Source organism: Ursus maritimus, unplaced genomic scaffold (genome assembly GCF_017311325.1).
Source record: "Ursus maritimus isolate PB19 unplaced genomic scaffold, ASM1731132v1 scaffold_18, whole genome shotgun sequence".
Lineage (NCBI taxonomy): Eukaryota > Metazoa > Chordata > Mammalia > Carnivora > Ursidae > Ursus > Ursus maritimus.
In genome coordinates, this window is record NW_024424230.1 from 4,464,745 (window position 1) to 4,491,364 (window position 26,620).

At 50.0% G+C, this 26,620-nt stretch overlaps 1 protein-coding gene across 1 annotated transcript in view; it reads left to right on the forward strand.

The window, feature by feature from the left end:
* The first annotated feature begins 18,266 nt into the window (after nt 1-18,266).
* Nucleotides 18,267-26,620, forward strand: part of DIPK1C (divergent protein kinase domain 1C) — a 19,131-nt gene continuing 10,777 nt past the window's right edge. Inside the window, exon 1 of the mRNA XM_040632350.1 lies at nt 18,267-18,458. Within this exon, the coding sequence (XP_040488284.1) occupies nt 18,267-18,458 (192 nt within the window). The remainder of the gene's footprint in view (nt 18,459-26,620) is intronic.

Sequence of the window (26,620 nt, forward strand, 5' to 3'; positions counted from 1 at the left end):
CTCGCGGGTTGCATTTAGTGGTCCGTGATCTTTACATTTCTGCCTGTTTTTAAGCCAGTATGGTTTATTCTTATGATGTAAGGATGGCTAGGAGAAAAGAGTTTCAGTTTTCCTTTTTGTGATCAACGGACTCGCCTGTTACCTTTCCTTGTCTTATTTGAGAAGGAACATGCATATTGGGGGACTTTAAAAATTCATCATTTGTTGACATTTCACTGGTAGTTTGAAGCTATTTTCCCTGGCTTGTTTTTCAAGTGAGGGGTGTGTGTGTGGGGGGAGCCTATCCTGTGTCAGAATATAAACAGCATTAAAACCCTTGGCGAAGCAAAGGAAAGTTGAAACCGCTGAACGTTCCAGCACATATCAAGAGTTCTGTGTGTTTTAGGTGATAGCAATCTGTCCATGGGCTGGGGGAGCAGGAGAGCTGGGAGGGAGGCCAGTGCACGCACAGGCCTGTGCATTGTGCATTACATGCTGGAAAATCTCCACGTCTTCTTCGGACGTAGCAGAACAACCAAGTGCAGAGAGAAATGCTCAGTTGTGTGACGGCACTTTCTGTTTGTCCTCGGGTATCTGTCACCTCCGGTGCCCCACGTAAGGTTTCAGACCAGTGGCCGGCTCCGAGCGTCCTTTGGAGGGAGTCGAAGGTGCATCAACATCTTACTGCTCCTGCGCCGTTGGCTCTGAGGTCTTGCTTCGGACTCCGGAACAAAGGCCAGGTCAGAAAGCGGGGGCTGGGGGCGTCAGCACTCGAGTCAGGGATTTGTCCTCTCTCGGTGCCGTATGTATATGTAGGCTCAGCCACACTTGGGACTTGGGTGTCCCTCGGCCTGTCTTGGCTTGCAGCTGCCCAGCTCTAACTTGTGCCTCTGTCTGCACGTGCACCCCCACGTGTCCTCTCTCTCTCGTGAGGACACCCCCCACCTATTCAATGAACTCCTCCTAATGAATTGGCTGCAAAATTCCCGTTTCCAAATAAGTCTCCACCCCAAGATTCCAGGTGGATGTGAATTTGGGGGACACTACGCCACCTGGCAAATGTGTGTTTTGCAGTCACCTTCTGTGTGCACAGTACCGAACCCATTCTCCAGGTCCCCTCCTCCAGGAAGCTGCTGTGGACTTCACGCCCCATAGGTCCCATCACCCTGGCAGATCAATCCACAGACTCAGCCAAACAGACACCCCGATAGTCAGCGTCCAGAGCAGTTTCTGGTGTCTACTAGTACTTCCAGAAGGAAGAAGAAAAAGAGGAGGAGGAAAGAGGAAGAAAAATAGAAGGAAAAAGTGGTGGAAAAGGAATACAAAGAGAGACGAGACATGGAGGAAGAGAGGACAAAGCAAGCCCCTGGCTGTCAGGCTGGCTCGCTGCGGCAAAGCACCTGCTGGCCTGAGTGAGAAATGGCACAACTTGCCCATGCACACACTGTCTCTCGACTCATCTCCGACGCACAGAAGTGCAGGTGGAAGAGTGCGGGATCGGGCTTTCCAGTGGCTTCACTCAGATGGGATCACACGGTGCTTGGGCAGAGCAGCACACAGCCCGCGGTTACCGCCCCCTCCTGCGCTGGGCAGCAGGCCCAGGCCCTCCTGGGTAGAGCTGTGAGTGCACGGGAAGCTTTCTAGAACCTGAGGCCCTCCTCGAGGGTTTAGGGCCACCATACCCGCTATCCCCAAACGGGGACGCAAGGATGGCCGGACGTTCAGCACGCGCCTGGTTGAGCAGTGCCACGCAGAGCCCGCCTCTGGTGGAACCTTTGGGCCCCATCCGAGAAGTTCTCTACCATGAACTTAATGAACTGTACTCTTCAAGGCTCCTCTCCCACATTTGTAAGTAAGTATCCACTTTGCACCTGATTTTTTATTCATAATTTTGTATCTGTTTTCTTCAAGAGAACTTGTAAATTCCAGATCTTTCAGGCCCCATAAACTGGCGGCCAGCCTGGGCTAATGAAGGGTGGTGGAGCTGCCTAGAACCACCAGGCAAAACGTTCAAGGCCCACCCAGCCCTGGGTCCCAGCTGCGGCCTCAGATCATTCCGGAAGACATGTGGGTTTCATTCCAGAGGCTTCTGTCTCCCTTGTGATTTATAGTGTGCTGCCTAATTTTGGAAACCCACTTCGCTTTTCACTATACTTACTTTTACAGAAAATAGAATGGAAGAAACCATCTGTATCAGCAATCTCATGATTACTTTTAGCTCCGGCTCTTGATTATCTTTAAGAAGTACCTCCGCGCATGGAAAAATCCCCTGGGCGCCTTTAAAAACCCCATCATCTCCCTGTGGGCTTCTAGTGGTTCTGGCGTAACCGGTCTGCGATGCAGCCTGAGCGCCAAGACTCCTGAAGCTCTCGAGGCCCCTGGGTCGAGGGCCACTGATACGATCCAAGTTTGTCTCCCTAGTGTGCCTGTGTCGTTGGGAGGAGCTGTCGGGGGAAGATGTGGGGGGGCATCTGTGCACTTCCAGGAGAGTGATGGGCCATGAAGGAACCAGGGGCACAGCAGGAAGATGGGCAGCAGGGGTTCTTGTGCCTGCCACATTTCCTTCAGGCCCTGTGTGTGAGATGCTTGTGAAGGGATCCAGTGAGCACGCCGAGCTGGGGGACAGAGGGTGGGGTCCGAGCACCTGTGGGGACTGGGACAAGGGCCAGCCCGGTGGACTGCCTTTCTGTAGGTGCTCCTGCAGACGGGGTGGGAGCCACTGCCCTGCCTGCACACTACAGCTGGCAGGACGCTGGCACCCCAGCCCCCAACGTCAGCTCCCGGAGGGGACCTTGGTGTCTTCACGATGGGCAAGGGTTTGCTGAGGGATTCTGCAGGCCACAGGTGTTGGAGCTGAGGGGCCCGGGGTGCCACCTGAAGCCAGTGGAGAGTGTAGGGCCCGAGGTCACCCCATCAGAGATACTGAAAAGTAACTGGGGGCACCATGAGGTGGGCAAGTTTATAGCATCAAGCAGAGCAGAGTATTGGGCCACAATAATAACTAGGGAGGGGAAGTGTGTCCTTGTTTTGTAGGCCTAGTGTGCTAGGACCTGAGACATAGGGTGACATTAGTGTGAACTTCTTTCAGTCTGGTGGATTCAAGAATTCCCTCAATACAACTCAAGACAACAAGTTTCCAATTAAAGCTTTTGTTGAACAGATGGGGTTCAGTTGTTAAATGCTACCAGGAACACGGAACAAAGTTTTATTCTCCTTTAAGACGTTGGTCTCCTGGTGGGAGAACACAGGCCGGATAGAGGAAGCACCGAGTTCCAAGACGCAGTCTCTTCATGGGTTATTTTGCCGGTTTTCAAACTGTAAACGGTTGTCGTCGCTCACAACTCGAGTGTCACTATTCAGTGTGTTCTAAAAAGGAATGGGAGCCTGGTTCTAGGGTCGTGAGGAGCTCGTCCTTCAGTGAGCCTGAGCTGGAGGTCTGCTCAGCACTCAAGGGCTCCGGTTTCCCGAGCGAGCGGGGAATCTGTCGGACACAGCTGAACACCACGTGCATTCAGCACCCACGTGCAAGGACTGTCATCTCCGCACGGTCCGTTCTCGAACTGCCTGGGATGCCTGGAGAATATTCCTACCTTCAGGCGAGTAAAAATCATGTGTATAGCTTCCCATGGCTACTGTAGCTAGCTAACAGAAACATAGTGACTTCAAACAGCAGCCACTCGCTCTCCTACAGGCTTCAGGTCAGAAGTCCACAATGAAGGTGTCAGCGGGACGGTTTCTTCTGGGAGCTTCTGGGGAGAACCCACATCTTGGGCTTTTCTAGCTTCTGGAGGAACGCTGTGCCCCTTGCCTCACGGCCCCTTCTTCCTTCTCCGAGATTCATCCCTTAATCACACCTGCGGAGTCCCCTGTGCTATACAGGGTGACATATCACAGGTTTCAGAGACGAGGATATGGACGCTGTTTTCATTGGGGGCTGTCATTATTCACCTTCCCACATGTGTGACGTACTAGTGGAGGAAACTCCTGGGAAATGAACAAATCCCGATCAAAGACCCATCTGGAAAGTCCAACTCTGCAGTGTCTCAGATGAACACTGGGGGGCTGTTCTCCTGCACCGTGAGTTTTGGCTTAGCCACGGGCTTCCTTTTCAGTTTGCTCACATAAATAGAAACGCTCAGCCTTTCTTTTCCACCCTCTTTTGTTGATAACGGTCTTGTTTTATGTGTGTCACTGAACATTAAATGTGATTCTTCCTGTAGTCTTTGTCGTTTCGACAGGAACCTGTGAGACAAGCACAATGTAACAGGTGCAGATACCCTGACGCCCTGGGGTGGGGCTCCACCCGCCCAGCAGGACTTCTCAGGAGTTGTCCAGAGTGGTCCTGCCAAGCTTAGCCCTTTTCCTCTCTCACCTCCACAGGCAAAGCCAAGACTGTTCAAAGAGATTGAAAAGGGAGTCCATGAGAAGTTCTTCGGAATAGGTTGTTTGGCTGCTGGATATTTGCTCCCTGTTCCCCATGGGGGAGAAGAGGAGGTGCTCGACAAACCTGGAGCCATGTGAAAAGCTTGTCACGAGTCTACGGACATGAGCATCTGATTTATGCTGGAAAAGCTTGTGGCTGAATCACTGCAGCCCCGGCAGGCCTGCAGACTAGAGGAAGTGGCTGGGAGGGGAAAGGTCTGCCTCCAGAGTTTCCTGTGGGCCAGATGTGGATCCTGCAGAAGGGAACCCGCCTGGAGAACCACCCAGAGAAGGGGATCCCAGAACAAGGGCAGAGGATAAAGGGCCAGCTAGTCAGAGGAAGCATCAGACAATCAAGTACATTGTAGGTAAGAGACACCCAGCCCTGGGAACATTCTCTCTGAAGAGCTCATAAAAGCATCTCTTGATGAAAGAAATCAGCATTTGAAACACGCATAGCTCAAGGACCCCAATGTCAAATCACAAATATCCTCAAGTAAGACTTTCCCTCCCACGGCTGCCATAAGCATGTGGAAGTCACCCGGTGGAGTTTTCTAATGCACTGTCTGTAACACTGTTTCTCATTTCTTTTCTATCCCCTGTTCTAGGATGTAAGGTCCTGAAACACCAGCTAGTAAGTGGAGGTGGGGTTCCCTCCCGCTAATATGGAAAATGAGCATGGACTTTTGACTTTCTTTCCATAAAGGGACCTTGGGTTATAGAGAGACACATGGAACCAAAACCAAAACAAATAGGCAAATACAAATGTCCAGGGAAACTGATGGCTGGTGTGGGAGTGGAGCAGGGTGAGTGTGGCTCCAGCTGAAACAGAGTGTGGCTCGTGTTGGCTGGGGGGGGGGGGGGGGGGTAGAAAGTGAAAGGAGAAGCGAGGTAAGCTTTCTGCTCTTGCCTCAGTCATTGCCCTGGGATCATCATTGTCCAAGACCAATGATGTAGGTGCCTACAGGAGTCAAATCAGGGCGGAACCAAGCCCATGCTGAGTTAGGAGTCAGTGCATCCATTCACTCAACAAATACTTACCAGGTATTCCCCATGTGCCAAGCACTAATCTGGACACTGGACGCAGCAATGACAAAATGGAAAAAACCTCATGCACTCAGAGTGGCAGCAGCAAGTGCAAAGGTCCTTAGGTGGAGGTGTGTCTGGTTTATCCAAAGAACAGCAAGAGGCCAGAGTGGCCACCATGAAGAGAATAAGGGAGAGAAAATCAAGAGATGGGGTCGGAGAAGTAATTAAGAGCAGATCATGTAGACTATGGTAAGGCTTGAGTTTTAATGTAAGCAAGATAGAAAGCCATTGAGGGTCTTGAGCAGAGAAGCATCTTTTCTTGAGAACGAAGTGCAGGAGGACAAGGCACGGGCTGGGTGAAGAGTTAGGTTGTTGCAGGTAGACATACAGATGGAGCTCGGGACAGCAGTAGGGCAAGTGTAACAGGAGGACAAGCAAATACAATACGGGCAAAAGGTGATGACAGAAAAACACATAAAAAGATGTCCAACGTCATTAGATGTTAGGGAAATGCAAATTAAAACCACAGCGTGTTGACTCTAAGCCTTATGTGCCCCTTCGGACCCTTGTTGTCTTAGATGGAAAATTCCAAGAAGGCAGGGGATTCACTCTGTCAGAATGGCTAGAATCAAAGAATACTTACCACACCTGTGGTTCGTGAGGATGTGGAACAACTGGAACTCTCCCCACTGCTGGTGGGGTGGGTTGTAAAATGCTCCAGTCGCTTTGGCAGTTTCTTTCTTTTTTTTTTTTTTAAAGATTTTATTTATTTATTCGACAGAGATAGAGACAGCCAGCGAGAGAGGGAACACAAGCAGGGGGAGTGGGAGAGGAAGAAGCAGGCTCATAGCGGAGGAGCCTGATGTGGGGCTCGATCCCACAACACCGGGATCACGCCCTGAGCCGAAGGCAGATGCTTAACCGCTGTGCCACCCAGGTGCCCCGCTTTGGCAGTTTCTGATAAAGTTAGGCAATCCCATTGCTGGGTGTGAAATTCCTGGAGAAATAAAAATGTATGTCCACACACGAATTTTCACAGCAGCTCAGTTCATAATCACCCCAAACTGGACACAACTCAGATGTTCTTCAACAGGTGAATGGATAGACCATCTGTGGCACATTTACACGATGGAGTGCGACTCGGTAATAATACACAGGAGTAAATTATCAATACCTGCGAAGACTTGCATGACTCTCAAAAAATGTTGAGCAAAGGAGGCCAGTCTCAAAAATGTATGGTTCCATTTCTATGATATTCCCAAAAAGTCAAATCTCTAGTGACGAGTCTGTATTGCTAGATTCAGTGATTCTCGAAAGAACAAGACTTTGTGACTACCAGGGGAGGGGCTGCAGGGAGAGGTGAATGTGGAAGGGCGGGGAGGGGAGGATTTGGATGGTAGGACTACTCTGCCCATATGGCGCCACGAATCTATGCATGTGCTAAAATTCACAGCACGGAACGCACACACGACAGTAGATTCCATTGTCTGTTCACTTAAAAATAACATGGTAGAAGCTAATACCAGTTGGGACTTGCACAGATGATTATTACCATGTGCTTTCTTAGTTTATTTTTTAATTGAAGAATAATTGGCATAAATATTGTATTAGCTTCAGGCGTGTCACATAATGATTCAATATTTATATACATTATAAAATGGTCATCGCAGTAAGTCTCGTGACCATCTGTCACCATACGAAGTTGTTACAATATTATTGACTACATTCCCTGTGCTATTGAAACCGTAAGTACCCACAAGTCCCTCATCAGAGCAGAATTTCTTACAGCTCCCAGTAACAGTTGTACAATTTCCCCAGTTACACAAATACGACATTTGATTAGGTCACAGGAAATAAAATAATGTGGAAAGAAGACCTGGAAGCCTACTATGACCACTTCTAAACAAGAGTGAGGGGGTTTTTTCAGAGAAAAAAAAAAAGACGTAAGGATTGCAAAGGAGGAAATCAAACACACTCATCTGCAAGCTGGAGAGGAGGGATCGGTTCTGGGAAATTCAGAGAGGAGCGCTCACAGCCCCTCCTCGGCGCAGATGTGCTGACCTGACGCCGCCCCGAGCCAAGAAAGGAGAGACTTCTGGAGTGAACTCTGGAGTTCTAAAGTTAAACAGGACTGGACTCTTCACCACCTAGAAAAGAAGCTATTGTTTAGCACCAAAAGTGACTAAGCTGTGAGAATTGCCAAAAATGTCAAGAGCCGGGAGTACTGAAAATGTTACATGCTGTGAAAAAACAGAAAGATAACACCTGGAAATCTGTGATGTGACCACCCGGTGAGAGGACTGGGATACTCCTTATGCTGATGAGATGGTCACCTCTGATAGGACAGAAGCAGCAAAGCCCTGGGGGGCCAGGCCCCCCGCTCTGATGTCCCCCTCTGTTCCCTGCTGCCAGAGGAGCAGGACCTGGGGGCAGCTCCCCAGCTCAGAGCAGATAGAACCAGCTCCGTCCCCACCCTCTTGGAACTGATATTCAACAACAACAGCGTTGTGAAAGGGCACGGAAGGCTTATAGACAACTCAGCAAACCTTTCCCATTACAACTGCAATCTGCAAAGGCAGAAGGATAAGTGTGTTTGGCAGGAGGAATGAGTGAATAAGGGAAAAACTTACATGATGGAATGAGAGAGCCTGGCAGCGAGGTTGGAAAGGGAGACCGGGGAGTGTGGGAGGAAGGCTGGGAGTTAGGTGTAGACCATGTGGCGCTAATTGGCCCGCAGGGATGAAAAGCAACTTTTATTTGGGCTAGAATTACTTGATTACTTGAGTTGACTGGCATTTGTCTTAGGAGATTTTCATCCTGAGTAATCCTGTACCTTGGCAAGCGTGTGAAATATAGTTTTTGTAACTTTTTAAGAAAACACCACTGGTCTACGTCAGTTGCACTTCACAGAGGCAACCATGCTTTATCAGAAGGCTCTCTTTCATTACTGCTTAGTATTTTTCTTTATTAAAAATCCTGTATCCTAGCAGAGACTCAGCAGATCTTTGTACACCCATGTTCATAGCAACATCACTCATAAGAACCGAAGGTGGAATCCACCCAGGTGTGGATAGACAGATGAACGGGTAAGCTAAATGTGGTCTATTTCACACAGCAGAATGTTATTCAGCCTGAACAAGGAAGGAAAGGTGACAAGTGCTACAAGATGGATAAATCCCGAGGACCTAAGTGAAATGAGACAGACACGAAAGGACAAAAATTGTATGACTCTATTTATGGGGTACCTCAATTAGTCAAACTTAACAGAGACAGAATGTAGGCTAGTGGTTGCCAGGGCTGGGGGAGGGGGAAGTCAGTGTTTAACAGGGACACAGTTTCAGTTTGGGAAGACAGAAAGTTCTGGAGATGGATGGTGGGGACGGCTGCACAACAGCATGAATGCACTTAACGCCATGAACTGCATGTTTAAAATGGCTAAGATGACAAACTTCATGTTATATATTTAACCACAATAAAAAAAACCATGTTTTCTAATGGGGAATTCTGTATCTTTCAGACACTTGTTTTATTATTAAAAATTAGTATCACCAAAGAAAAATACATGATACCATCAATCTATGACCCATTTTCATAGTTTATCCTTAACTATTTTTCTCCGTTTCTCATTGCTTCAGTGCCAGAATTATCTCGAAAACTTATTAAAGTGCCTGCTGATTTAGGGAGGCATCTCGTGGCTCCCTTTATGCCCTTTTTAAAGTTCTATTTAGTTCTGTAAAAATTGTATCTGGTGGTGGGATATGAAGAAGAAACTTTAAACAATGAGAAAGTTTCTTGTTTCTGTGTTGTGTTTGTGCAAAAGTATCCGTGGGAACAGTGTAGAAACAATGTCGTAATTCTTTAGACAACTCCTGAAACTGCTTCATTTCCCTTTAGCATCTTTTGGGGTGCTGTCTTCCTCAAGTTTACTGTCTATAAAGGATTCCTCTAAAGGACCTTCTGCTGATTCTGAATCTCAGGTTGGGGTCAATGAGGAGCTGGTGGGACCGTCTCTCCACTGACATCTGAGGACCTGCTCAGAGCCATGGGCTGGAAGCTGAGGAATACAAGATACACAGCACTGCTTTTCCCTCAAGAAGTCCCTGGGTTTGTGGAAGAATCAGATTTGTAAACTACACACACAAGCACATAGGTGCCACGGAAGGTGTGCGGACAGTGGCCGGGTGGGGAGGGGAGGGGGATCGGTAGGCGAGCGGATGGACAAACTGGTCCATCCAGACAGTGGGATATTAATCAGTATTGGAAAAAATGAGCTATCAAGCCATGAATAGACATGGCGGAACTTGAAACGCAGAGTAGTAAGTGAAAGAGTCGATGGCTCCATACGGTATGGTTCCAACGCTATGGCATTCTGGGAAAGGCAGAACGTTGGAGACAGTGAAAAGCTCAGCGGCTGCCAGGGGTTGGGATAGGGAGAGGTGAAGAGACGCAGCACGGATTTCTTTAGGGCAGTGTAAATACCCTGTTTAATACCATAACGGTGGATACATGTCATTGTCCATTTGTCCAAACCCATAGAATGCACAACACTGAGAGTGAACCCTCACGTAGACCACGGCTTTGGGTGACTTTGAAGTGTCCACATAGGTCCCTCCATTGTAACAAATGTACCGCTCGGGCCAGGGGCGGGATGTTGATGATGAGTGAGGTTGTGCACGTGTGGGAAACCCCTGTACCTATCCCTCATTTCTGCTGTGAACTAAAGCTGTTCTAAAAAACAGTCTAGTTTAAAAAAAAAAAATCCAGTGCTGGGTGTGAGAGAGGGGCAGGACCAAGGATCGCCCTGGGCTTCTGGACCAGGGGGTCACAGGGTGGACTGTGACTCATTGGTGGATGGACTCAGGGCTCACAGAGGAGTGTCCTGAGCAGAGAAGGTGGAAGTTACCTGAGACGAGCAAGGCCATGAGAGGCCTTCTGGGGAGCCAGGCTCAGAGGGCATAACCTCTTCTATGTAATAATGCGAAAGCCACAGCTAGCTTTCAGTGGTACTTGGAGAGTCAGGATTCATGGGGGTGACGGGAAGTTAGGGTGATTTAACACCCAGGCTTCTCCTGTGCTGATATTTAGTGACGCTTGGTAAGAGAAATAACTCCAGGATTACAGTATTTTCAGGACACTTACTTGGCAAAGTAGCCGAAGCCTCGGCACTTCTCTGGTTTTAGCAACTCAGACCCATCGGGAAGCTGAGAGCCTTCTCCTTTCATCTGCAGTGAAAAAGACCCGCTTAATTAGGGGAGCAGTTGGAGCTACAGACCATTCCAGGCTTGCTTTGCAGCGAAGCACTGCTCTCTGAAAAGAGTTGCATGTCATTTGCCAAAAGGGAAATAACAAATTCTGGAATGTCCCCCTTTGCTAAGGACCCTTGTGTAAGAGTCTCCCTGCCAAATAGCATGATACATCTTTTCCCTGTGAGGTGCTTCCATGTAACAGAACGGTCTCGATAGGGATCGCTCACATGTGCTCGCATGAAGACAGCACCGTGTGGGAAGTGTCAGCTGGAAAAAGGGGACGGGGCAGGAGGGAGAAGGACCAGCATCCGCACGGTTCCTCCCATCCCTCTTCTTCCACGGGAGGGAAATCCCAACCAAGCAGCTGTGTCTTGAGTTGAAACGAAAATACGAGAAGAGAGGCCAAAAAAGGTTAGATATTTCCTAAAGTGTGTCCCGAACAATGTGGCGCAGCCGTAGGTGGTTAGGGAACCCCAGAGGCTTATAAACCAAGGCGAGCCCTGTGAGGAGCACAGTGATTCATTTTGTGCGGAGATTTCTGGCCAGCCTCAATAAACAACAAAGACATCAGCAAAATAGCACAGTGAAGACTGCAGTGAGTGGTTCCGGGTGTATTACATTCAAAACGGTACAGGGAATAATGCTGAGTGTCTGTAGGTTATCAGTTCACTGACCTGGACCAGCATCGCTGGTGTTCGAAGACCAAAGAACAGCACAGCGTGCCTCTGTTCCCAGAGCTGAATTTCTGGAGCACCTGCAAAGGACTCGGTGCTCCATTTTCTCTTCAGCTCCGCTGACAAATCCACGACGAGCCACGGTTTCCCCTCTCAGGGAGCCTCTTTCCACAACCTCGAACCAGGCAGTGCCACAAAGAAGAGAGGACCTGGACTCCGGGTTCCAAAACGTGATTCTATCATCAAAGGACCTACTTGCAGGACCATGAAGACGTGGTCACCTGCATCGTAGGCCACTTCTGGTCCTTGACAATGAAAGTGAAGAGTCTCAATTAGGGAAACGCACTTTAAAATCACAACGAAATGCCGTGTTACCCTCACTGCAATGGCTATCACCGTGCAAGGACTGTTGGCCAGGATGGGGAGAAACTGGAACCCTCGTGCATTGCTGATGGGAGTATAAAATGATGCAACCACTTTGAACAATTTGGCAGTTTCTTAAGCTAAACATAAGTTTACCCTAAAACCCACCAATGCCATGCCTAGGCGTTCAAGTAAAATGAAAACATATGTCCACAAGAGGACATTTACATAAATGTTCAAAACGGCATCACTCACAACAGCCAAAAAGTGGGAACAACCCAGATGTCCAGCAACTGATGAAGATCTGCAGAAAGGACAACTACGCACGAATACAGGGGCATGAAGTACTGATACACACACGGCCTAGATGAACCTCGGAAGCAGCGAATTCAGTGAAAGCAGCTAGGTGGGAAAGACGCCTATTGTGCAAGCCTATTTATATGAAATGTTTGGAAAAAAACCTAATCCGTGGAGGCAGATTTGTGGTCGCCTGGGGCTGGGGATGGGAACAGGCAGTGAATGCAGACGGGCAAGAGAGATCTTTCTGGGGTGATAGGCATGTTCCGAACTGGATGTGGTAATGGTTGCACGACTGTAAATTTACCCGAAGTCATTGAATTATATACCGAAAACTCAGGGAATGTTATGGCATGTAAATTATGCTTCAATAAATCTGTTACATACTAATCATGCTGACCGGAACCCAGCAATCTGAGAACTCATGAGGTAGAGGGTGTCTGGTCTAGGAGGCTGCCTGCCCTTAGCATGGAGGAAAGTGTGTGCTCTCTTTATATGGGCAAGAGCCATTGTCCTGAGTTTCTGGGCAGATGATGGGAGATTTCCTCTGGCCCCCGGAAGATGACAAAAACGAAAGGGTGAAAACATAATCCCATGGCTTGGCCAGCTGCCCCTCCATCACTGTGGCTCACAATCAAGTCCTTTCAGGGACCCTGGGTACGCTCGGAGTGCAACACCTAGCAGGTGCTCCTGGGATCAGCATAGGTTTGGCACCGACAGCTGCAGACCGTCTTCTGAAGGGGGTCCCTCAGGGGGTCTTGGGGGGTCAGAGGGGCACAGGGAGGGGCAGAGATGCAGCATGTCCTCCTGCAGAGAATTTCATGTCGCAGAGTGATTGTTCCCGCCAAAGGAGGGCTGAGACCCTGTTCTTTCACCTCAGTATCTTTGACACCAAGGTAATGGTGCTTAATGGAAGGAATGAGTGAGTGAATGAATGAATGAATGAATGAACGCCTACCATGTTAAGGATTATTACAGAAAAATGAGCAAGGCTGCGAGATCACAGGAGACAAAGAACTAGCACTTATAAAGTGGTTCACGGCGGCCCAGGGCTGCGTATCTCAGATGCCTAGCACCACAGCAGCCGATGAGACCGGAAGCTATCGATCCCAGAGCTCTGGGGTTTGGTTCTCCTCTAGGAATTCATCTCTTTAAATAACAGTGCTTTTTTACTATCTCTTTAAATAACGCCTGGTTGTCTAAAATCAAGTTAGAAATTTGACATAAAAAAATTAAATACAATCACCTGTCCTTCCTCTAATCTGGAGATAACACTGTAAACAATTTGATGTCTCTTTCCATAAGTTTTGGTGTACATGCAAAAATATATGGTATGCACTAAAAAAAAAGCCTCAGATGGGACATAATGTTTTGAAACCTGCTTCTTCACTCAGTGATATATTGTGAGTGTCTGTACTGGTCAAGACTCTTTCTATTGTAAATGACAGAAACCAACCCACACTGGCTGAGCCACAAAGGGAATTTATGTACTAAGTGAAAAGTCAGGTGCTCAAATGCAGCCCTCAGCCATCCGTCCTGGCGGCTGGCCTTATTCTCCTGTGTATTCTTCCTGCAGTGGTCCCTGGTGCCTGCATCTCAAGGAAAGAAGCCCACTCTTTCCCACCAGTTCCAGCAAGAACAGAGTCCCCTTGGCTCTCAGTGGCCTGTTGGAGCGTCACCCCTCTGGTTGGGGAAGGGGCTGCTCTCATCGGCAGGCTTTGTCTCAAGCCCACCCCCCACTGTAGGTGGAGATCAACCCCAGGGACTGAGTGGGAGAGGGTATGATTCCCCGAGGAAACGTGGGGCATGTGATGACAAGGGAGGGGAAAATGACAAGTTCTCCTGTGATCCCTCTCCTGGCAAAAAGACTTCACATCCCAGTTTCTGATGACGGCATACATCATCCACTTAAGGGTGGTGGAGGTCTATCTAAGCAATCCCTAATACACATCTAGATTACTTCCAACTTGTTGCTGTTCTGAAGTGTGTTGTAAGGGACGTCCTGACGCATCGGCTTTGCCCAGCTCCTTCATGAATGCTGGATTCTCCTAAGTCAGGGTAAAACGGTTATTGAGCTTTATAAACTAGACGACCTGAGGACTCTAGGCAAGACTGCAAAAGAAGCTATGCTTTCGTTTTTACCGTCCTAACTTCCGTCCCCTCACACCCCGGAACCCTGGCCTCTGGTTGCAGAGGATTCTCAGAGAGACCTACACCCTGATCCCTGACCCAGGCTGGCCCAGACACAGGATTGCTTCTCCTTCCTCTCCAAACACAGCTCACCCTTGAAAACTAGGGCCGACCTCACTTCAGACAAGAGCAGTGTAAGTACATGGATACAGTGAAATCCAAACGACGGTGTAGTTAACCTTTCTGAAGCGTAGAATGTGTTTGAAGGGAGATTTTTTTTGAGTGGGGTGGAAGTTTGACTATCCATTCTTTTCTTTTCCTCCCTCACCCCACAACCAGATAACAAGTGACCGGAAACACACCACTTTCTAAAAGGTGGCCTCCCCTTTTCTGTAGTTCGCCATCGGGCAAACACGGCAGCCACTGCTGGGATGGAAAACAGAGACAGATCATAGGAAAGCATGAGTTAAAATCTTGTTCCGGTGATAACTTTTGCAAATGACTGGTGAAGTTGACAAATGTTTGAAACGTTCTTGGCCTGTGGCAGGACACATCAACAAATGATTGTGACACATACGGAACATTTTACACTCTCCCTTCTGGAGTGGGCTAGTCCAACATCGAAACAGGAATTAGAAGACCAAGCCTAGAAGCCTCTAACACTGTCACCGCCACTAACAGACCCTCTGAAAGAGGTCATGGCCTTTTCTATGAACTATTAAATAGTAACATTCACTCGATCCACCTGCCAGGTTGCTCGGAGAATCGTATAGCTAATGTATGTATGTCAAGTAGTATACTAAAAATAGGCTTGCTTGTCGTTATCCAAGTCTTTTAGGAAAGAAAATATTTTTATAAGCTCAATGTATGTGGAAATGTAGCAGAGTCGTGCACTTAGAAAGCTATTTATCTAGTATAATCAAAGTCGGAAAACGATAGAATTTTACCTCTTTTTCTCCGGTAAAGGCCTGTGAGTGAAATCTTCATGCTCTTTTCTCGGTGACAAGTTCGGCTGTCAATAGATGAGTTCAGAACCCAAAGGATGTGTTCAAACATATTCCCAACCCTGTGATTTGTATGGATTGCTCAGTTTAGCCTCAGGAAATCAGAAAGAAATACGTCTGTGTTAAAAGCACTTTCTCGAGAAAAATTCTGCAGGGGTCTCAAAGTTTTCTGACCTTTCACTCATTTCTTCAGCAGTTACTCCTTGTATCCGGAACCACATTAGGTGCTGGGGTTACAACACAAAATAAGGCAGTGCTTACCCTCAAGTAGCCTCCAGTCTGATGGAAGAAATAAATGAACAAACACAGTCTAGTCCGAGTGCTTAATTAAAACAAGCAAACCCAGATCACATGGTGTATCTCCTCCGCTCTGCGGGTGCCTGAGGCCTGGGCTCAGGGCATGGGTCCTGGACTCTAGAGCACGGGAGCCTCTCATCTGCTTGTGGACTTTTGCCCCAGCCGGGGTGGGGGGGTGGTTATGCGGAGCAGAAATTTCATCTCCCTCAAGACAGAGGAAAACTACCCTGTGAATTTCTGCCTGAATGCAGCATGGCTGAAGGGGTCCCTGGGCCCAGCCATTTCTAATATTATGACTCGTTTTCAAAGTTTGGGTAAGGGAGTAGGGGGAAGTAGTTCTTGGGTTTCGTACAATTGTTTTTAAGGGGTCAAAGCCTATTGAAATCAACCTGATATAAAGCAGGCACTGGGCCAAGCCACTCCCCAGCTCTGCCCATCCCTTCCTCCGGACCCACGAAGGCTGCCAGTCATTCTGAATCACGCAGCTCGCTTGCAGAGCCCTGCTGATGGCACTCGGCATGCAGCAGGCAGGGCTCTGGGAGATGAGAACTAACTTGTTTTTCTTTGTTCGTGAAGCCAAAGCTTCACATTCTGTTGTTCATGCAATCATGTATTTGTTTATTTTTTGCAGCTCTGGGGGAATATCTTTAGTATCAAGGGTACAGCTGGCCTGTAAGTCACCTTCATGTGAATACCCAAAAAAGCCCCCTTTGGACAGGTAATTCAAAAAGCCCCCCTCTGTGGGGCCCACTGGGGAAAAGGGTTTGGTGAGCTGAGCTCTGGTGGACCTCAGCTCCATTCACCTCTCCACGGCTTTGTTCAGTGTGCAAACTGCACAGCGGGACGGCAGCCTGCATAGTCCTGCATTCTGAGGATTTTATTTTGGTCTACAGAGTACTGTAGCTTCTATGTTAAAACAATGCTGACTATTTAAAGGATCTCTTTATTGTGGGGTTATAATTTTGTTCTTCTGTTTTTTCTTTATAAAATGCCAAAAGAAGTGTGATTGACATTTTTAAAAACTTACAAAAGTAAAAGCTGCCTTGCAAATCCTAATGTTGTTAACTCTGATTTCAAGTTCTGTTTCCCTTCTGTGATTTTTATTCCTAGGTTGTAAAGGGTAAGTGTTGACACATCTTTACCTCATTCTTCTTCCTATTCCTGTCCCAGACACCCAAATTCTTGGGAAAAGGAATCAATTTTACACCATCAAGTCAAGACTTTAAAGCAAGATCCTCGGATGACTTCTGGGCTCCACAACTCTTTCGAAGTGAGACCACAAAGTTTCGATACAGCCAGCTTACCAAAATGTACCCAGCACTGCTTCTGTTTGGGGGTGCCCTGGGAAGTGGGAGAACAGGTCATTCAGAAGGGACCCCAGCAGGTATCACTGATATTAACGGAGCGACCCCAGATCCGAGGGTCTGCTGCATCAGGGAATACTGGCCCTGTACCTCAAGGGCTCCTCCAGCGGTATTTGTTAATTTGATGTTTCACAATTCCCTTCTCCCTCCCAGCCATGAAGGTTAAACGGAGAGTGGCAGAACAGGCAAGGTTAAGAAGCCAGTTCTCCAGGGATAATCACAGAACGCTTTATCAGGCTGGAGTAGTTCCTGTTATTCCTACACTCGGGAATGGAATTCAGGCAGAGAGCGGGCAGGAGGGCGAGGGCTATGGGCTGGCACTTGATAGGCGTGGAGTAAGTTTTTACAGTGAATGCATGAGCCACCCAGGCCGGGCGGCTTTCAGAGGCCCTCAGCTGTGACAGTTCACCTCCTAGGACACCACCCACCTCCTAGACTCTCCTTAGGGGAGAAAGGCTTTCAGGGAACGGAGGAGCAGCTCAGGGAGGGGTGGAGAGGGCTGGCAAGAACCAGAGACAGCTCTGTTGGCTGAGGCGCCCGCCTATTTTATGTAACGACTGGGATTTGAACATGGAAGCATGCTCCCCCAGACGATGTTACAAATATACATAAATATAGATTTAGACACATTTAGTGAAGCTTGCTTTCTCCTAGCCAGGGGTAAGCGGAAACGTTTAAAGAGTGGGGCACTCTCTGTCCCTGGAAAGGACGCCCTGGCGTTTCTTGGCATCCTCGGCCACAGCGGAGCGATGTAGCATGCTGCCTGGGGAGGTGGGCTGGGGTGGCCAAGACATCCCGAGTGTCCCGACCCCTGGCTCGGCGCACGCTCAGTGGTCTCACCCCCGGGAGGGCACGGAGGAAACTCAAGTTGGTTTCAGGGGAGAGAGGAATCTAGCAGAGGGGGTAAATGCGCGGTGCGGGGGATCGAGCAGCAGCAGAGAGCAACCAGGGATTTGCCTGGGGCGGGGGGGTGTAGAAAGAGAGTGCCAGGCACTGAGCGGCCGCCCAGAGAAGGGGGGAGATCTCTTCTGAATTAAAGAGGTGTTAACAGAGGAACCAGGAGTCTGAATGGGGGGAGTTTGAATCCATGAAGGTTCTGCGGATTCTGTTTAAGAGGGGGAACTGGTCTTCTTGGGGGAAAAGGTGCAAAAAAAAAAAAAAAGTGGAAAAGGTAGCGGGGTGCGGCGGGTGGAGAGGGCGAGCATTGAGCGGTCCCCGGGAGCGGCGAGCGGACACCCTTTTCCCCCGTGCCCCGGCGGGCGCGCAGGATGTGGCCAGCGGCCACTCCACCCTACCCCACCCCCAGAACGGGCCGGGCGCGGGCAGTCGGGCCGCAGGGCCTCCCCCTCCCCTAGAGCGGCCTCTCCCCCGCGCCCCCTCCCCCGCTGAGCCGCGCCGAGCCGCGGAGCCGCCGGGAGAGCGCGGGGCGCGGGCGGCGGGTCGGGGCGCGGGCGGCGGGTCATGGCGCGGAGCCGGCCCCGGCGGTGCTGGCGGCGCGGGCGGTGCGGTTGGTGCGGGCGGGGCGCGCTGCTGGCCTGCGCCGCGTGGACCGCGGGCTGGGTGCTGGCGGCCGCGCTGCTGCTCCGCGCGCACCCGGCCGTCCTCTCCGAGCGCTGCACAGATGAGAAGAGCCGGCGCATCCTGGCCGCGCTGGTAGGTCCCGCCGCCGCACTGCCCCGCGCCGCGCTCCCCGCGGGGCCTGGGGTGGGACACCGTCCGAGGACCCCGGGAGCGGGGGAGTCGGGCGCGGTCGTGGCACCCGGGGGGGGGTCCCGACACGGTGCGTGGAATGTCCGGTGCATACGACCCGTCTCTGCCCGGGAGTCTGTGGGCGTGCGGAGGCGTCTCTCCCCTTTCGCCAAAATTGGTCCTTTGTCCCAAGATAGTGGTCCTGCCCAACTGCTCTCCTGCCGCCCCTGAGCCCGTGCTCGGAAAGTTTGCAGGTCTGTTCCGAGTCTCCCGGCAGCCCCTCGGTGCCCGCGTCCCGAGTGGTGCGGCCGGGCTCGGGGCGCTGGCGAGGGCGAGGGCCGGTGGCGGGGCTCGGGACCGGCGGGGACCACGCCTCTACTTCTCCGGTGCTCTCGTTCAGCGGCTGTTCTACGATTCCAACCTGGGGGCATCTCGCCGAGCCCAACGCGGACGGCTGGTAGGGCCCCTGTCTCCCTGTGCCCCAAAGACGCGGCTCTCCCGGGCGCGGTTTGTGGGACCCCAGGCAGAGTGAGCTCAGGGGAGCGGATCCCCGCACACCCCGTCCTGGGCTCAAGACAGCGGTCTCCTAACAGGCGTGGGCCTGAGTGGTCCTAGCTGGGCTGGGCAGGCTGCTGTGTGCACTGGGCCCCAGATGCTCATCCATTCATTCCAATCGTCTCTGTTTGGTCCGGAAGATTATGGGCGTTAGGAAGACTTGGAAAAAGGTGGGAATCCCGGAAAGGAAAGGCGAAAAGGTGAAGACAGCGGGCAAAGACTGCCCCTTTGGTTTCTTACGCGACTATGCACTTCCTAAAACAGCGGCTGTCTATATAAGCATTTGCTGTGAAAGATGATCTGTTTTCTAAGAAATCTTCAAAAAACGCATGGGAAGTTTACAGTCCAATTGCTTACATATGGGTGGGTTTTTTGAGATTGTGGGTTTTCAAAATTTCATAGTCTAAAAGTTAAAAAAAAATCAAGTGAGATTGGAAAAATTAAAGAAATGAATGAAACTCAAATCGTATTCCCTAATTGAGCCTGACGTGTCATCATGAATTGTTCATAATGCAAGTGAGACCCTCATCACTGATTCCCTCCATCCTATCTCTCAATCATCTACGGACTGTTCCACTGAAGTTCTATCAAGTTTTCTTTAACTTTCAACAACTCATCAACTTTCTCAGTAACTCATAAAAATTCCTTTTACAAGGCTTTTTTCACCTCTGTTTTTGGGGGAATGATTGACTAATTTTATACTTTTTTTTTTTAAAGATTTTATTTATTTATTCGACAGAGATAGAGACAGCCAGCGAGAGAGGGAACACAAGCAGGGGGAGTGGGAGAGGAAGAAGCAGGCTCATAGCGGAGGAGCCTGATGTGGGGCTCGATCCCATAACGCCGGGATCACGCCCTGAGCTGAAGGCAGACGCTTAACCGCTGTGCCACCCAGGCGCCCCTGACTAATTTTAATGAACAAAAAGTTTTTTTTTTTCCAGGATGGAATACCTGTTTACAAAAATAATATAATAATCTTTTACCTTAAAATAAAAACTGCTATTTTCATTTATTTATCTTTGGTTAAGTGGGAAAAGGATTAATGGAAATTATATGGCCTAATATAATTTAGGTAATTGCTAATCATAACTTTCCCAGCATTCCAGCTAATAAATTAAAACCGATTCTGGTTAGAGACTCTACCAATATATCTAACGGCAGCCAGCTGGGGTTGTTTTTAGTCTGACATGAAGCTGAAGACATGGGCTCTGCTTCTGAAGGCTCTCAGTCTTGCCTACTGCCAAAAGAACAATTTGAAATGCTGCCTCTCTCTGTCTTCCTGAAGTTCATCCAACATTGTCTCAGCGAACTGATTTTTTGGGGAGCATCATGTGGCACCCTGTTCGAGGCCCTTATTTCTCACCCGTGCTCAGGGCTTGGCTTTCCCTCCCTCTCTCCTTGCCTCGTTCCTGTTCCCTTCCACCTTCTCCGACCTGGATTTGTGGGTGTTAGCCCCACCCAGCAGCGTGGATCACTGTGCCCAGGACACAGGGTCAGAACGGCACGGACAGCACGGCAGTCTCCACAACTCAGACTCTGCTGGGCCCTGGCTGCCACGCGGAGTCTTTCATTGTGGCCGCCCAGGACTCCAGCTGAATCGACCCTCTGTCTCTAGGCTCCCAAGCACTTTCAATTCATTCTGCCTGGCTTTTGTCTTTAATAAGAAAACTGGCTGTTATTTTTCTGACTGCTCTCCAGACCCTCATTAGCTTTCCCTCTGAATACCCAGCACAGAAGGAGTGTACTACAGCTGAGCCAGAGGGAGCCCTCTCCCTCCCTGGCAGAGCCGGGGGGAGTCATGAACTCCTTCTGGTGTCCCAGGCCGCCAGTGTGGCAGGTGCCATTGCTGGCCTGCAGGGCTGTCTGCAGACAAAGGTACAGAGCTTCAGGAGCTGGGAGCCGGCCTGCTGGCACCCCCAGGCGGCACCCCTCCTGCCCAGGGAGCTCAGCGCACTTCATGGCCCTGGAAGAGGGGAGAGTTGGAAGAGCCAATTGGAATTGTTCCAAGGAGTCGAGCCCTGGGGTCCTCTAGCTTTGGAGTTTTTGAGTCAGGCTGCTGTGCTCCTCTGTGCCGTGGCTTTTCAGCACATCTCATAATCAAGACATCTGCAAGCCCTCTTCAACTTCTCTGTGAGCTTTCTAGAGCCCTTCTTTTCTGGTGAGCTGGGTCCTGGGCTATCCCAGGCTGGTGAGCGTCACCAAGCCTGGCGCCCCGTGCCGCGGGCAGAGAGAGGTGTGCTGCGGGTGCGCGCTGTGCTTGCTCTGGGCAGGCCCTGGGCTAAGTGGCTTTCTACGCATTAGTTCATTTCATCACTTCGATAATCTCTTCGAAGGTTGTGCTTATATTCTCCCCACTTCACAGATGGCAAAACTGAGCCCCAGAGACATAAGGTCACTTATCCTGATTCACGCAGTTGGTGCAACGTGGAGACAGTATGGGACGCTGTGCAGCGTGATAGTAGAGGCTCTGTGACAATAGGTGGCTTCCCCAATAACGAAAACCTGAGTAACCACTGGGCATTCTTCATCCTTCCATTGCGTATCATTTTCAAGGCATTTCAAAAATATTCCCACAGGCTCTGTTATTCAGAAGGCTTAGCTCCCTTTTGGCTCTCTTGGTCTTGATGTGATTTAATTTGGCTGCCTACAGTAGAGATTGCTTTTTCATAGGGCAGGCTTACCTTTCTTTGCTGTGGTAGAACCATGGCCCCAGTGGGACTACGGCATCCAGAAAGATTTTATAGCAGGGAATGTCTCTATTTTCCAGAGTGCTCTGGCCATGTTTGTAATGTGTATCTTCTAAGCCATCCAGGGGTCAAGAGGGGTTGCACAGTGGGCAGGCTAAATGCTCTGAGATTCTCCAATGCACAGCTTACTGCTCAGGGAAGGAGTTCTGTCTTGTGCTCTGTTACTAGCCACGTAGAGACTTCATGCTCCTTAAAAACGAAAACAAATACACAAAAGAAAACCCAGCCGTAGGCATGACCTCTGAGACCCCATCAGCAGTTTAACAGACTCGAGCGGACAGGTTTTGTTTTTGCCTGAGAACCACGATAGGAGCTGGAGAGAGTCTAAGCAACGGCCGCTAAGACATCCCTACCAGAACTGAGAATTCTGGGAGCGAGCGTCTGTATGTGCGCACATAGTCTAGAAACACAAATCCACTGTGAGTTTAAGTAATTAAAAAATGCCCATCAATGACAAGGTGACTTTGTTAACTTGTTCTTATTTTCAGTTTATTTTAAAATGTGATACCTGTGCATTTTGTATGTGCGCACATTTGGGCACAGAAGCGTACCCGTCTTCATGCTGGCAACACCCCCTCGTTCTCAGAGTAAAGTGACTTTAAACACTGAGCTCAAGTGAACAAACCACTTCTATTGAGTTAAAACATAGCTACTTCCGTAGGACATGCTGCTCATAAAATAATTTCACTATTGCCTCTCGCGTGATGGCAATTTTTAATTAGCTCGTAAACCTGTAATTTGTCATTGAAGTTTCTGGTGCTTAAATGCTCTGTTAATTCCTCTCCGGTTTTAGGAGACACAGACATGCCAAAGGTCCTGCAGATCCCCCCAGCGCTAGTAGCCACGGTGCTTGGATTTTACAGTCTCTGTTAGAGAGTAGGAGCCGAAATGCCACAAGCACACCATCCTAAAGGATGATGACAAAGAGCCGCTTTGTAATAACCACACTGTGCACACCCGGCTCTAGTGTCAACCATCCCCTATGACGAACGCCGTGACGGGGGTACTGGAAGTTAGGTCATAAACTAAGACCTCCCCTGTGGTAGCTGAGGCCCTCTGGGTTCCTGGGCACCTCGCTCCACTTCCTGGCCTCTCTGATGCTCGACACAGCAGCCCCAGAAGCTGTCAGCCCTGCAGGAGTCACACTTCTGCGCCAATGTGGTAAACTTCAGAAAAACAGCCCCAAATAATGCTCCCCTCTGAAACTCATAGGCTCTATGCCCAATTCGATGATTATACCGTTGTTCAAATGTCTTACAACTCCTGTTTGGAATTGCCGTCGAAATCTGCAGGGGCAAAATTGTATAGATTGTAATTCGATTCGAACTTGAGTTCACCAATGCAGGATAGTTTTGTAGAAAACACTGTGCTGTGGGGAGCCAGTGGGAGAGACGATGGCTCAAGTGAGTCTGGTGGATTGGGAGCTGGGGGCAGAGGACAGAGATGACGATTCCCAGGGGCAGCCAGGCTGTCCCCCAACCCACGCCCCTGGGAAGGCTGATCTGGCCCTTGCAGGGTAGAGGCATTTTTGTCTGGCAGAGACATGGCATTTTTTCACAAGACAGCCCAGTCCGTCACATAGAGGTGCTTGGGCTAACTTTGCTTCCCACGCTCCGGAGCCGTATCTGGCTCTGTGAACCCACCACGCTACTTTGCACCTCAGGCTCTTTGCACAGGTTATCTCCGGCAGCGGAACTCTCCCTATCTGCTAGGCACGCTGCAGTTAGGCTTCCAAAATTGAGCTCAGGTGCGTCTCTCCACGAGGAAGCCTCCCCCAGCCTTCCGATGACCAGGGCTGGAGAGGGTGGGAGAGAAGTAGCATTCACTGAGACCACCTCTGCCCTGCGACTTTGGTTGACCTTCACGGGTCTCCCGTAACACTGTATCAGCACCCCAGGCTACAGACCTGGAAACAAGCCACCAGCTCGTAGGGGGCAGAGCTAGGAGGCAAACCCAGGCTGCCCCAGGGCCCCGCCTGGCTTCGTATCTATCCTGGACGGATCATACTCTCTCTCTTCACAGCTGCCTCTGTGACGTGACCTCCTCTAGTTGGGTAGTGGCTCAGCTCACGTACAGCCAGGGGAAGTCGGGAGAGTGGCAGTGTGGATTTAAAGGTGTCCAGGTGTGGCTGAAGCAGCAAGGCCTGGCCCGTGGCCGTTCCCAGGCCCAGAGGAGTGGAGCGGTCTCCTTGGCCCACAGGAGTCTCTCCTGGCCAGTGGCAGTTTCGGCCGCAGCTCGGGATGAAAGTAAAGGCCCTGGGCCATCGTAGGTGACGCCCTCCACACTTGCCACTCACAGTACAGCGGACTGACTCCCTCCGCCTCCTCCCTTCTCCCCGGCTTCTCCGGATTCTGAAGCTCTCAGCTCAGGATTCACCCCCTCCCACCAGACTGGTTCTGTCACCTGCTTTTCTTTTCCTGTTCTGTACTTCATACAAAAGCACTTTTGATTAAATTCTAAATGTGACAACACTCCAAAAATGTTTATGGAATTGAAGCACATAATTTTGGGTATCATACTTAAGGGAATTTGGGGGCTTTATAAGGAAATTTAAAAAAAATAATTTTCTGATCAGGTTTACTAAAGAAATGTGAAACTCTGTAAATACCAGTGAGCATAGGGAAAAAGCCAGCAACAAGTAAAATGAATGGCCCACGTTATTTCTGTCACTTGTACATTTTTGCTCCTGGTTGTCCAAAACACCTCCCTTCTGAGGCTCTCCCGCCAGGTCTCGGGGATCTGTGTCTTACAGGGGGCGATGTGGAAGCGATTCTAAACAGAGCGTGAGTGACTCAAAGGGTCCCAATCCTTTCAACACCCATTTCTTGACCCCAAGCTGTGGAATTAAGAGGATGGTATTTTACCAGCATGTGTTACGTTAAACTGCAAGACGAAAACAGCATCAAGTGTGTTCGTTAACACAGTGTCATCACAGGTGTCAGCTTGGCACTCCCAAGCTCTGGGGTCGGGTTCATGACCACGCACATGTCTCTGTCATTGGCATCCTTGTGCTTGACGAGTGTGACACACTCACCACCCAACGTGATATACTAAGATCGAAAGCCCACGAAGGAGAAATGCTCCCAGGAGCCTCCTTCAGCAGAAAGCCCCAGGATCAGGTCAGATGGCGCGGCTGGGGTCTTTTGGGCTCTCATCCAGGTACTGCCTGAAATGATCCCGAAAATCCAGACACTTGTTTTAAGAACTGGGACTATTTCTTTTTAATAAGCTTTCTGGTAATGTGTGCTTTGAACAATTACGCTAGAGTATTTATAAAGGTCCACAATCCTTTAGCACTTTGGGGCCAGGCATGCTTTTGAAGTCATACTTTTTTGGACATTAGAAAAATAATACAGATCATATACCTTATATTTTGCATATGAAGCAGAACAAGTAATCAAACCAAGAAATAATTCTGCAGCACAATGTACAGAAATTCACACCAAGTCGAGTACATTTAGACTATGAAGAGCCTCACAGCTCTTCAGTTGGGTTCTGGTACCATGTGAGGCCCACTGAGTCACGAAACAGTCGTAGTTTTCAGAGCTTTTGGGATTTTGGAATTGTTGCTATATCCAGGCATGGGAAGGACATTGTCTGACTTTGAGCTGCTTATAATACACAGCTGACCAGCATGAAACGACCAGAGTCTCTGAAGAACGTGTAATTACACACCTGGCCGTTATTGGAGGGCCATCGTGATGCCTTGCACTTCAATAGGTTAATGGTTTCCACACACTTTCTCACTCAGCCTGTCGGAGAAACGAGCAAGGGAGGCAGACAGGTGATGCAGGGAAGGAATCTGAGGCTCACAGCGGTGGGGTAGTCTGCTCAGGATGTCACGGCCCAGCCAGGCCGGGGTCCCAGCTTTGTGACCCTCGGCCCTGTCCTGTATTGTCTGCACTGTGCGGGTCACTCAAAGCATGTTGTACTGCACGAGCTAGACTGAAGGAAACAACACGGCGGTCCTACCCTTGTCTACCACCGGATGAGAACAACCCTCCCCACCCCAGTCTCCTGGGCAGAACTTCTAGGAAGAGAGGTCTGCACCTACGCACATGGAAGAAAGACGCATCTGTGGGGGAACAGCTGGTGGTAGTTCCTGATAAAGACGGGTCTAGGGGGTTAGGTTTCTTGAAAGATTAAAACGAAAGAACAGAGTAACAGCCCTCCATATTACTTTATTCTGTGCAAGTTCTGTCCTCCCTCTTCAACCGTGTCCCAGCAGGACCACCAGCCAGGGCCTGGCTGGACTATCTTCTTAGGGATGTTTGTGGTGTGGTGGGGGGAGATCACTGGTCCCCTCCTGGGGAACCCATCCTAAGAGCCACTGAAGTGTTAGGAGAAACATCCATCCGAGGGCTCCTGGACCCTCCTGGCCACCGCCAGGAACCAGACGCCCTATGCTTCCGGAACGGCTCCTGTGTTTTGAAGTTGTCCCTGGTGCCTCTCTCCAGTCCTGCTGACACAACCAGCCACGAGGCCTCTTCTGACTCCTGTTTCCTATACAGGGCGCTCCCCTGAGCCCCTGGCATCCTCCCAGACCTGCTGGCCTTATAGGCCGCACCACTTGGTGTCAGAAACAGCAGGCTGAGGGATCAGGCCTGCTAGAAGGGTGGTTACTGTGGCTGGCCTGGAACCAGGGGGGCTCGCTGGGGAGCCCCCTTCCGAGATCTGACTTAGCCATTCTGGGATGGTGGCGTTCAGAGCTCCCCAGGGCAACCTGCACGTGTGGCCAGCATGTGAGCTGGCCAGCCCTGTCTCTGACAGCTGAGGGAAGTGTCACCAGCTGGTGAAAGGCTTTTCCCAGCATCACATGGTGGA